Raw genomic sequence first — 13,126 nt, forward strand, 5'->3', positions numbered from 1 at the left:
AGGGATAACGTTTCTATTAACAATATCTTTCAGGGCCCTTTCCTCCGTTTTATGAGCTGTGGAAAAGAAGTTCCTGTAAAATAGTCTAATAGGGGGTATAGGTGTTGTGTTAGTTGTCTCTTCAGAGGTTGCATGGCGTTTCACTTTCCTTCTTATGATGTCTTCGACGAAACCATTGGAGAAGCCGTTGTTGACTAGGATCTGCCTTACCCTACAGAGTTCTTCGTCGACTTGCTTCCATTCTGAGCTGTGGCTGAGAGCACGGTCGACATAAGCGTTAACAACACTCCTCTTGTACCTGTCTGGGCAGTCGCTGTTGGCATTTAGGCACATTCCTATGTTCGTTTCCTTAGTGTAGACTGCAGTGTGGAAACCTCCGCTCTTTTCCATGACTGTTACATCTAGAAAGGGCAGCTTCCCATCCTTTTCCATCTCGTAAGTGAAAAAGATGAAAATTCGAAAAGAAAAATTCGGCTGTAGTGTCCTTCGTTACCCTTTGGAACTTAGTTTGGTCAGAGAGTATGAGGTTCATTTTCGCCAGATATTCGTCTTTTTTAAGAATGATATATATTGGCGACTTGTCACCTCTCCTCGAAGGACACTACAGCCGAATTGAAAGAAAAGGTCAACAAACTGATCAAAACTGTGAACGCCAAGAAATCCGGACTCCACCTGCCAAAGATCATTGGGGAATATAAACCTGGATATGCGTATGGAAATGTCAAGACACACAAGCCTGGAAACACACTTCGGCCAATCATTAGCCAGATACCCACACCCACGTACAGACTGGCGAAGCAACTCAACGGCCTGCTGACTCCTTATGTTCCTTGCGCCTTCAGCCTGAAGTCTCCAAAGGAATTTGTTGACTTACTGCGGGGCACACGGGCCACAGGGATAAGAGCCTCGTTGGACGTAGAATCGCAGTTTACCAACGTACCTGTGGACGAGATAATCGGGATGATAGCCAACAGAGTGTATCGTGATCCAGCCTGTACTCCTCTTGACATACCAGAAAATATTCTGAGGAAACTACTCCAAGCTTTTACTAAAGAGGCACCCTTCTTGAGCCCGGATGGGCACATTTATAAGCAAGTAGATGGGGTCGCCATGGGTTCTCCCCTAGGTGTCCTGTTTGCAAACTTCTACATGGGTACCATCGAGCAAAAAGTCTTAGTCGACATGAACTTGAAACCGGCCATATACTGCAGGTATGTTGACGACATTTTTACACAGGTACCTGATGTCAGACATCTGCAGGAGCTGAAGGAGGCATTTGAGCAGAGTTCCGTGCTGCGTTTCACTTACGAGATGGAAAAGGATGGGAAGCTGCCCTATCTAGATGTAATAGTCATGGAAAAGAGCGGAGGTTTCCACACTGCAGTCTACACTAAGGAAACGAACATAGGAATGTGCCTAAATGCCAACAGCGACTGCCCAGACAGGTACAAGAGGAGTGTTGTTAATGCATATGTCGACCGTGCTCTCAGCCACAGCTCAGAATGGAAGCAAGTCGACGAAGAACTCTGTAGGGTAAGGCAGGTCCTAGTCAACAACGGCTTCTCCAATGGTTTCGTCGAAGACATCATAAGAAGGAAAGTGAAACGCCATGCAACCTCTGAAGAGACAACTAACACAACACCTATACCCCCTATTAGACTATTTTACAGGAACTTCTTTTCCACAGCTCATACAACGGAGGAAAGGGTCCTGAAAGATATTGTTAATAGAAACGTTATCCCTACAGACAAAAATCAGAGGATACAACTGACGATTTACTATAAAACCAGAAAAATGGCCAGCCTTCTCATGAGAAACTCTCCAGATACAAAGCAGAACGCTTTAAAAGAGACCAACGTCGTCTATGCCTTCAAATGCCCACTTGGGGACTGTAAGGTCCAAAAAACCCAGTATATAGGCAAGACAACAACATCTCTTTCTAGGCGTTTAACGATGCATAAGCAACAGGGCTCCATTAAGGAACATATAATCTCTTCCCACAACCAAACTATCGCCAGAGAAATCCTAGTAAAAACACAGAAATCATCGATGGATACAGCGATAGCAGACGGCTTGACGTTTGCGAGGCACTGCACATTAAGAAGTCAACACCAGCAATCAACAGCCAATTAATGCACAACTATATTCTACCCACTTCAAGACTCCGCTCCAATATAGAAGCATCAAGAAATATGGACCAATAGGCTTTCTACAATCACTTCCATTTCAATACCCATTGTTTCATGTTCTCTCTTGTGTTGATGAAATTAATACCCTATTAAATACCACCTCACTCAAATGTAGATATAAACAAATTGGAGATATGTAAGTTTTATTCAGTTGTGTATGTGTAAAGTCTTTGAAAATGTAATAAGTTTTACGAAACGCGCTCAAGTGTCGCGTCAGACTAGAAATAAAAATGAATTTTGGAGAATTGATTTTTGAATTACCTCCAACAGTGAAAAGAAATGTACGAAAGATTGAGAAATTCGTGTTAGAATTATTAATCTTACTTTTTCGGTCATATTTAATAATATATGTCTACTGGAAAGACTGCTACCAAAATATACTAAAATATATATATATATATATATATATATATATATATATATATATATATATATATATATATATATATATATATATATATATATATATAAATATATATATATATATATATATATATATATATATATATATATATATATATATATATATATATATATATATATATATATATATATATATATAGACTTAACTTAGTCTTAACAAAAAACACGGAAATCATCGATAGATACAGCGATAGCAGGCGGCTAGATATCTGCGAGGCACTACACATAAAGAAGTCGACACCAGCAATCAACAGCCAATTAATGCACAACGATATTCTACCCACTTCAAGACTCCGCACCAATTTAGAAGCATCAAGAAATATGGGCCAATAGGCCCTTTGCAGTTACTTCCATTCTTCCCTTTAACTTACAAAATATTATACCCATCGTTTCGTGTTCTGTCTTGTGTTGAAAGTTTGTTTTCACCTCATTCAAAACTGTTGTAACATATCACCTCACCCAAATGCAGGTATAAAAAATCGAATCTGTTTAATCTCTGTTCAGTTATAGTTGTGTGTGTGTAAACTAATGTCCTTGGAAATGTAATAAATTTTACGAAACGCGCTCAAGTGTCGCGTCAGACTAGAAATAAAAATGAATTTTGAAGAATTGATTTTTCAGTTACCATCATCAGTGAAAAAAATATAAGAAACATTGAGAAAATTCGTGTTAGAATTATTAATCTTACTTTTTCGGTCATATTTAATAATATATGTCTACAGGAAAGACTGCTACCAAAATATACTAATATATATATATATATATATATATATATATATATATATATATATATATATATATATATATATATATATATATATATATATATAATAAAGGTGAAAACATGGGGGGATACATAAAGGATAAATGTGAGGTGAAACATAGAGGTAACTACAGAAGGCTTATTGGCACATACGAGGCAGCTCCTATCTAAACACAAAGATTAATCCAGTGTAATTGGCCTCGATGTTGGACATTGTCTTCTGTGTTGACATCGATATGTTCTTGTCTTGCCCTTACTCTCATGGTGGGTAGAGTAAATAGTTCCGTGATTTGGGTGTTCATGGTAGGTCGCTCTATTCTTATGTGAATTGCCTCAAGAATTTGTAATCTTCTTGCATCTTGGGTTTTGTCTATTATGCAGGTATTCTTGTTCAACATTTCTCTTGTTAGAGTAATGTCATGGCTTGTCTCATGTGATTCCTATATATATATATATATATATATATATATATATATATATATATATATATATATATATATATATATATATGCAGAATCTTCTCTTCCATCTCCCTTCCTCATTTCATCCCCACTCATCTTCTCCTCCTCTCTCTCTCCCTTCAACTTAGATCTTCATTACATACTGTCTTCATCACCATAACTACCTTACTCACTGTATTCATCACCATAACTATCTTCCATAGTCAGTTTTCCTCAATATAAACCGAATGAATTCAGTTCATTGTTTCTAGTAACTCATGAAAATGTGCGAGTAATTGAATTAGGAAAACACAATTTGTCAAATACTAATACTGTTCTTAAAAGATTTCCCCATTTTGCACCCGCAAGATAACTTAAGCTTTTAAAAGTTGACAAATGTTCTTGTTTGAGGAGCTGTTCACTTGGGCCAGTTAAGCAAGTCCCAGCTGTGTCTGGGTACAAGTGACAAGATGAACAACCCAGCGGGTTTTCTTTCTTTTGGGGAGTGTTGTACATGCTGCTATGGCGGTATGTACACTCACAAGATGAGTGATGCTGCCTAATAAACTCGCCCCTCGGGGCAAAATTTAATGTTCGAGTAAATGGAACATAGATAACTTCAAACTCTACCGAAAACAGATCCACAATTTCATTTCAGACGTCATGCAAATTGCACCGGGACTCGAGAGAGTGGCGGGGGGAGGGGGAGGGGGGTTGATGGAATACAGGCTGACATGTCTTAAAATATTTAGCACAGGCTGAAGAGAACCAGCCGACGCCCGTGCGTTCCCCGGACCATTTCCTACACAAGTTTGGTTGACGCTAACCTCTAGAGCCTCGCCTTCAACCTTGCACATAGTCAAAATAAACTTGTCTGATAGTTGAGATATATATGGATCTAACCACATGACCTGAGCTTGGCTACACTCTTACCTAGTCTTGGAGTAGCCAGAGACGCCCAGAAGAGGGAGGGTTGCCATAGTGAGCGCGTAGAGCCAGGCGAGGACCATCACTTTCAGGGCAACTGGCAAGCGTAGCCTTTTGTTAAGGTGGATGGCGTAGGTGATGGCGTACCAGCGCTCCAGCGTGATCACTGTCAGCGTCAGGATCGACAGCTCAGAGGCGAACACAGTTAAGAATCCCGCTACTTTGCAGCCGGGACCTGCGGGTAAGAGACGCTGTTGAGGGTGTGAGGGTGCATGATGGGGGCCTGGAAGACCACATGTTGATGGTGTGAGGGTACATGATGGTGGCCTGGAAGACCACATGTTGAGGGTGTGAGGGTGGCCTGGAAGACCACATGTTGAGGGTGTGAGGGTGGCCTGGAAGACCACATGTTGAGGGTGTGAGGGTGGCCTGGAAGACCACATGTTGAGGGTGTGAGGGTAGCCTGGAAGACCACATGTTGAGGGTGTGAGGGTGGCCTGGAAGACCACATGTTGAGGGTGTGAGGGCGGCCTGGAAGACCACATGTTGAGGGTGTGAGGGTGGCCTGGAAGACCACATGTTGAGGGTGTGAGGGTGGCCTGGAAGACCACATGTTGAGGGTGTGAGGGTGTAAGATGGGGGCCTGAAACACCAGATAAGAACAATACCGAGACTGTCAGTACCCATTGAAGACCAACATGAGCAGCTGTGGTGTTACTAGTCAACAGCTCCTGCACACTTGGCCTGTCAGCTGATGAGGTGTTACCCTTCAAGGTCCCTGAAAAGTGACACTCACTCACCAACTGTAAAGGTTCTCGTGAATAGTGACGTTGATAACAGGTAAAGGGTGATCACCGTTGCAATTTCTTCCTGAATGGTTATCGTTCTCTCCTTTTGAACGGTCTACCTTATCGTGTTCTTTCATTGGTTGTTAATTAGCTTCTTGAAGTACAAGATTCATGATTTTTTTCGACTATACTGTTGCTACTGACAACTTGGGTTCACGTCGTGCAATCACACAGTTCAGATTGCTCAGGACAGCCTCTGTGGCGCCTAGTCTCGCCTGAGGAATAATCATGAGGTCGTATTCTTGTCTACTTCTTTCATTTCGGCAGATTCGGTTCTATTGACAGATCGAGAGATCTGTCAATAGAACCTAAATTCTCTTTGGCTTTGTTGCGGGTTTAAGACATTGTTCACAAGGAGGTTAGAAAACAGATTTTAAAACTTACCTTTCCCAGGCTAACCTAACCTAAACCAAGCTCAATTTAGCCGACCCTGTTGGTATAAGTGGTTTTGACAGTCAAAAACTGAGCTTTATCGAACAGTCGTGTGCACGACTTGGTGAAACATTTTATGCCTCAGTAGACTGCAAGTCTGGTATAAAGTCTTTAGTTACATTCAACCTCGTCCAGGGTTCTCTCGTCAGTTATATATATTAGTATTTCAGTGTTCATCTCATAGATTGTTTTTTTAATATATTTCTCCAATATCCAGCACTACACTTGCCGGAAAATCCGACACCATTTAATAATATTTCATGCAATTGCAGATAATATTGCTGCCATTGTATACACAAGTTAACCCATAGCAAATGTAGCTTGTAGTGGAATTTTCCGTCAATAGAAAACGGGATATCATTGCCACATACTATTATAAATTTACCAGCTATTTGTTCGGAATTATTCTTCAATATATTAGTCTTTGGACTTTACCATCATAAAACATTTTATTTGAATTAACTTAATTATCAGTATTAAAATAAAGTAAATGTGACCCTTCTATCAGTTACTGATATCTGGACAAAGTAGGCCAGTAGCGTCAGTGAGGAAGGACGAGTCAGCCATTGTTGTTAAGACCAGAGGCGCACTGGAGCAAACAGCTCCTATAATTTCTCTTGGACGAAGTGTAATGGAGATCATATTAGTGCTCTACCATCATCAAGACGCTGTCAACAATAATCAAGGGAAGTGTTCTACCGAAACCCGTTTATCTAATCATTTTTGGCCATTAATGTTAGGAAGATATTGGCGGAACCGGTTAGAATGCGAACTCGCCTCATACAAAAGGTAATTAAGCCTTGGTCCTTATCTGATTCATTATACAGTGTTTTCTCTGATATAGCTGTCATATATTAGGATTCTGGCTTTACATCTAGCGCCCTTTGACAGGTCAAGAAGAGGAAGCAAGCTTGGTATATCAGTTACTGGGTGATGGAAGCAGCCTCAAATGAGGATAATTTGGTATCTACATCCTAGTTATACCTGGTAGACTAAGGCCTGTTGTATAATAAGATAAGGAACCTCCTCAATGTTTACTAATATATATAGTTTAATACTGTAGTTTGATTGGCTGCATATATAAATTCAATATAAACCCCCCTAATGTGTAAGGATCGATATAAATTAAATATATATAAATCTCACAGGTCGGTTCCCACATTATATGGTCCTTTGAACCAAGATTATATGGTCATCATCGAGCCGGATGATGACTATTTGGTCATCTTTGTACCGGATGAACCAGTTAACCAGTGGATTCATTAAATACACTGGTATTAGTGCAGTGTGATTTATACAATACCAATACAAGGCAAGTCATAGACTGGCGGCGTAGCCTCCCTCGAGCGAGTTCACGAGCCCCCAGCTCAGTCCAGCTTTATCAGCGGTTTCATGCACACCCACCGATTTGGTGGTGTGTTATTCCGTGAGATGACAGCACTAATATTGAAGCCAGCCAAATTAGTGGCTGTGTCCTCGCTAGATTGTTCACGGATTTCGTGGTGTTAGTTTCGCGAGAGATTATCCACGAATTTTGTGGAGTTAATTTCGCGAGGTCACTAACAATATTTACCTGGTTGATGGGGTTCTGGGAGTTCTTCTACTCCCCAAGCCCGGCCCGAGGCCAGGCTCGACTTGTGAGAGTTTGGTCCACCAGGCTGTTGCTTGGAGCGGCCCGCAGGCCCACATACCCACCACAGCCCGGTTGGTCCGGCACTCCTTGGAGGAATAAATCTAGTTTCCTCTTGAAAATGTCCACGGTTGTTCCGGCAATATTTCTTATGCTTGCTGGGAGGACGTTGAACAACCGCGGACCTCTGATGTTTATACAGTGTTCTCTGATTGTGCCTATGGCACCTCTGCTCTTCATTGGTTCTATTCTACATTTTCTTCCATGTCGTTCACTCCAGTACGTTGTTGTTTTACTGTGTAGATTTGGTACTTGGCCCTCCAGTATCCTCCAGGTGTATATTATTTGATATCTCTCTCGTCTTCTTTCTAGTGAGTACATTTGGAGGGCTTTGAGACGATCCCAATAATTTAGGTGCTTTATTGCGTCTATGCGTGCCGTATATGTTCTCTGTATTCCCTCTATTTCAGCAATCTCTCCTGCTCTGAAGGGGGAAGTGAGTACTGAGCAGTACTCAAGACGGGACAACACAAGTGTCTTGAAGAGTACAACCATTGTGATGGGATCCCTGGATTTGAAAGTTCTCGTAATCCATCCTATCATTTTTCTGGCTGTCGCAATATTTGCTTGGTTATGCTCCTTAAACGTTAGGTCGTCAGACATTATTATTCCCAAATCCTTTACATGCTGTTTTCCTACTATGGGTACATTTGATTGTGTTTTGTACTCTGTATTATGTTTAAGGTCCTCATTTTTACCGTACCTGAGTACCTGGAATTTATCACTGTTAAACATCATGTTATTTTCTGATGCCCAGTCGAAAACTTTATTAATATCAGCTTGAAGTTTTTCAATGTCCTCAGCCGAGGTAATTTTCATACTGATTTTTGTGTCATCTGCAAAGGATGATACGAAGCTGTGACTTGTATTTTTGTCTATATCTGATATGAGAATAAGGAAAAGCAGTGGTGCAAGGACTGTACCCTGAGGTACAGAGCTTTTCACTGCACTTGGACTAGATTTTATATGGTTGACAGTTACTCGCTGAATCCTGTTTGACAGAAAACTGAGTATCCAGCGTCCTACTTTACCGGTTATTCCCATTGACTTCATTTTGTGTGCTATCACGCCATGGTCACATTTATCGAAAGCCTTTGCGAAGTCCGTGCATATCACATCAGCATTCTGTTTCTCTTCTAATGCCTCAGTGACTTTGTCGTAGTGCTCAAGTAGCTGTGAGAGGCACGATCTTCCCGCTCGAAATCCATGTTGGCCTGGGTTATGAAGGTCATTGGTCTCCATGAAATTGGTGACCTGACTCCTAATCACTCTCTCAAATACTTTTATGATGTGCGATGTTAGTGCAACTGGTCTATAATTTTTTGCCAATGCTTTGCTCCCTCCCTTGTGTAGAGGGGCTATGTCTGCTACTTTAAGTGCATCTGGTATCTCCCCCGTGTCCAAGCTCTTCTGAGTGCTATACACTCATGCTGAGTGCTCCACACTATACTGAGTGCCTGTGCTACCGGCACTTTGCATTTCTTTATAAATATTGAATTCCATGAGTCTGGACCTGGGGCCGAGTGCATGGGCATGTTTTCAATTTCTTTTTCAAAATTTAGTGCGCTCGTGTTTATATCAGTTATATTTACAGGGGTTTGAATATCCCGCATAAAGAAATTGTCTGGATCTTCCACCTTCATGTTGTTTATTGGAGTGCTAAACATGTCCTCATACTGCTTTTTTAGGATTTCACTAATTTCTTTGTCATCCTCCGTGTATGAACCTTCACTTGTACGAATAGGTCCAATACTGGCAGTGGTTTTTCTTTTGATTTCGCATATGAGAAGAAATATTTTGGATTTTTCTTTATTTCCTGAATTGCTTTCTGTTCTAACTGCCTTTCTTCAGTTTCATATGAGTGTTTCAATTTCCGCTCGATTTCTTCAATCTCCCTATTTAAATTATTTCTTCTTTGACGGGAAATTCGTGTCTGCATAAGCAGTTCCGTTATTTTTTTCCTGCGTTTATAGTGTCGTCTGCGTTCTCTTTCTACGTTAGATCTCTTTCTGGCTTTTCTCAAAGGAACGTGTTTCAGACAGACTTGATACGCTTCTGAGGTAAGTTTTTCTATTCCTTCTGTAGGACTTGTATTATTTAGAACAGTTCCCCATATATTATCTCCCAGTCTATCCTTTTATTATTAAAATTGAATTTACTGAATAGCCCCTCTCGCTTTATCAACGTTTTAGGTCTATTCTGAGTATTGATGGTCGTTTGCACTTCAATGAGTTTGTGATCTGAGTATGTGGTATCTGATATCGTAATGTCTCTGATAATGTCTTCATTGTTCGTAAAGACCAGATCTAGAATATTTTCATTTCTCGTTGGCTCCGATATCTGCTGATTGAGTGAAAATTTGTCACAGAATCTAAGTAGTTCTCTAATCTGTGGTTGGTTAGGTCCTGATAGATTTCCTGGTATAATATTATTGTATTGTATTTAATACTTCTTGATAATATTAGAAGTTTCATAGAGGCAATTAAGAGGCTATTATCAATAATTGTGGATATTATTTCTCCAAAATAGAGAATTATTAAATATATATTGCACTAGTGTTCTCAATATAATATTTACCAATTGCCAACCCACAACAGGGTAGGATATACATTGACTAGTGTTTATAGATAACCTAGTCCCCTATTACCATTGACTAGTGGAACTATTTATTGTTCATCCTTGTCCCATTATTACGATAGTCTAGTTGTATTATATTGAACAACCTAGCACCATTAATGAATGGTGCAGACCCTATTTTGGGTGTAATTGTTATCAGCTCGAGTTGAGTTGTGTATATAATAATTTACTTATGATTATTACACTTTTGAGTGATTAATTAGCGTCTATACCATCCTAGGGTGATAATTGAAGAGCTAATTTAAAGGTACTTCCAGTGACACTCTTTTATCACTCAAATCATTAGTGTGTATGATTATACATATAATCTATAATGTGTATTAATTTTAAGTGCTAACCTCTAGAAGAGGAAGAATTATAGCCTAGTGATTGCAGAATTTTACCCTAGGCTACCATTAGTACTTGTTCAGCATTATAAGCAACCCAGTAAAAGCCCCACAAAGCTTCACCAACTAGCCAGTATGGATAATGCAGGGAGAATGAAAAGAACCCTTGCAGGTCTTAAAGGCCACTTAACAAGACAGATCAAGAAATGTGAAGATTTGTCACAACAATCACCAGTTGATTATGCTGACCTGGAAAGCTATTATCAAGCAGCTGCAGCTAAATTTGAGCAAATCAAATGCAAATAACAACATATGTGGCTGAACTTGCCAACACCAATTTATCAGAAACAGAAATAGACGACATTATGGTTGATCTTGCGAATTATGAAGATCACACTCAGGCCATGTTACAGCCTGACGTCAAATTAATTTCCCAGAACAAGGCAACAACAACAGCAACAACAACAACAGTTGCATCTAATACGGGTCAAGCAGAGGCTCGACTCCCTCCAATTAATTTACCCACTTTCTCAGGAAAAGACGAGGAAGATTGGGATGAATTTTGGAACAAGTTCGTTGACCCTGTGGACTCAAAACAATCTTTACCAAAGAGTAGTAAATTCTCTTATTTGCAAGGCCAATTATCAGGTGAGGCTAAAACAGTAGTATCCCATCTGAGATTAACTAATGACGGCTATGATCTAGCAGTACAACTCCTCAAGGATAATTATGCTGATCCAGAAGTAAGAACATCACATTTAGTTCATGAGCTGTTGCATTTACCCCCACCGGAAGCTTCAGCTGATTCACTCCAAGTCTTCATGCTGGAGGTAGAATCATTGATCAATGCCCTCAGCCTGACAGCAGATACAAACGGGGCAGAGTGGGTCTTGAAAATAATTGTCCAGGAGAATATACCTAGGGACATATTGAGACAAATGAGTGCTCGCAGGCGATGAGTCACAATAACGTGGCTGAAGTATGTTGACCAGACCACACACTAGAAATTGAAGGGACGACGACGTTTCGGTCCGTCCTGGACCATTCTCAAGTCGATTGTGATGAGGAGGTAGGGACAGGCAATAAATAGGCAGGAGAGAGCTGAGGAGGAAAGTCAGGTGTAGGGGATAGTAGTAATGAGAACTGCAGCAGGCCTATTGGCCCATACGAGGCAGCTCCTATTATAACCACCGAAGGCGATAGAAATAGGAAAAAGAAGAGGATAGCAAGGGAGCGTAGGAGAAGACAATAAACAGAAAAAGGGAGAAGAAAAGGAAAGAGAAAGAAAGAAATGGAAGGGGGAAAGCTTATGTTAAGTCACGTTTGTTAGAAAGATTAGAGCATTTGAGTATATACTGTGAAAGGGAAGAGTCCACAGCAACAAAGCCAGGACTCAAGTTCATGTTGGGTACATTGTTTATAAGAGCCGATTCTACAAGACGGCGTCTGTGTAGAGTAGAGGCAGGAAAGATTATTTTGGAGGAAGACCAATCAATGGGATGATTAGAATCCCTCACATGGCAGAAGAGAGCATTGTTAGTGTCTGCAGACTTAACACTTCTCTTGTGATCTTTAAGTCTGTCATTCAGTGTACGGCCAGTTTCGCCAAAGTATTGGAGAGGACAAGATGAACAGGAAATAGAGTAGACACCAGCAGCATTAGAAGCAGGAGGAGCAGTGTGAACTAGATTGCTACGAAGTGTGTTAGTTTGTCGAAAGGCGAGTTTAATGTCAAGAGGACGAAAGGTATTGGTAAAAGTTTTGAGTTCAGATATGAAGGGAAGGCATAGTACAGTGCTACTAGTGTTGGAAGCAGGTTTAGGATGAAAGAAATTTCGTTTAGCTTGAGAGTGGGCACAGTTGATGAAATGCAAAGGATAACCAAGGCGAGAGAATGATTTGTAGATAAAGGCAATTTCAGAATCAAGAAACTGAGGGTCGCTGATGCGTAGAGCGCGGAGGAAGAGAGAGACGAGGACACTTTTCTTAACAGAAGGAGGATGGTAGGAAAAGAAGTGAATGTACATGCCACTATGCATGGGTTTACGGTAGACAGAGAAAGAGAACCCAGACACAGAGCTGTGAACATGAACATCAAGAAAAGGAAGGAGGGAATTAGATTCCCACTCAACTTTGAAATGGATAGAAGGAGCCAGATTGTTAAGAGAGGCGAGGAAAGGCTGGAAAAGATTAAGGTCATGAGGCCATAAAGCAAAAATGTCATCAACATATCGAAGCCAGAGAGAGGGACGAGTATCAATAGAAGGAAGAAGAACATTTTCGAAGTATTCCATGTAGAAATTAGCAAGAACAGGGGAGAGAGGGGAACCCATAGCGACGCCGAAAGTTTGAGTGTAATATTTACCGTTGAAAGAGAAAGAGTTAGATTCAACACAGAGTCTAATGAGATCGAGGAAAACGTCAGTGGGAAGTGGGAGAGGAAGGAGGCCC

At 40.6% G+C, this 13,126-nt stretch overlaps 1 protein-coding gene across 1 annotated transcript in view; it reads right to left on the bottom strand.

Annotated features, from left to right (window-relative positions):
- The window catches only part of LOC123762160 (lutropin-choriogonadotropic hormone receptor), a 50,648-nt gene that overhangs the window by 9,524 nt on the left and 27,998 nt on the right, over window positions 1–13,126 (bottom strand). Inside the window, exon 2 of the mRNA XM_069335636.1 lies at window positions 4,749–4,977. Coding sequence (XP_069191737.1) covers window positions 4,749–4,977 — 229 coding nt within the window. The remainder of the gene's footprint in view (window positions 1–4,748; window positions 4,978–13,126) is intronic.

This window comes from Procambarus clarkii, chromosome 34 (genome assembly GCF_040958095.1).
Source record: "Procambarus clarkii isolate CNS0578487 chromosome 34, FALCON_Pclarkii_2.0, whole genome shotgun sequence".
Taxonomy (NCBI): domain Eukaryota; kingdom Metazoa; phylum Arthropoda; class Malacostraca; order Decapoda; family Cambaridae; genus Procambarus; species Procambarus clarkii.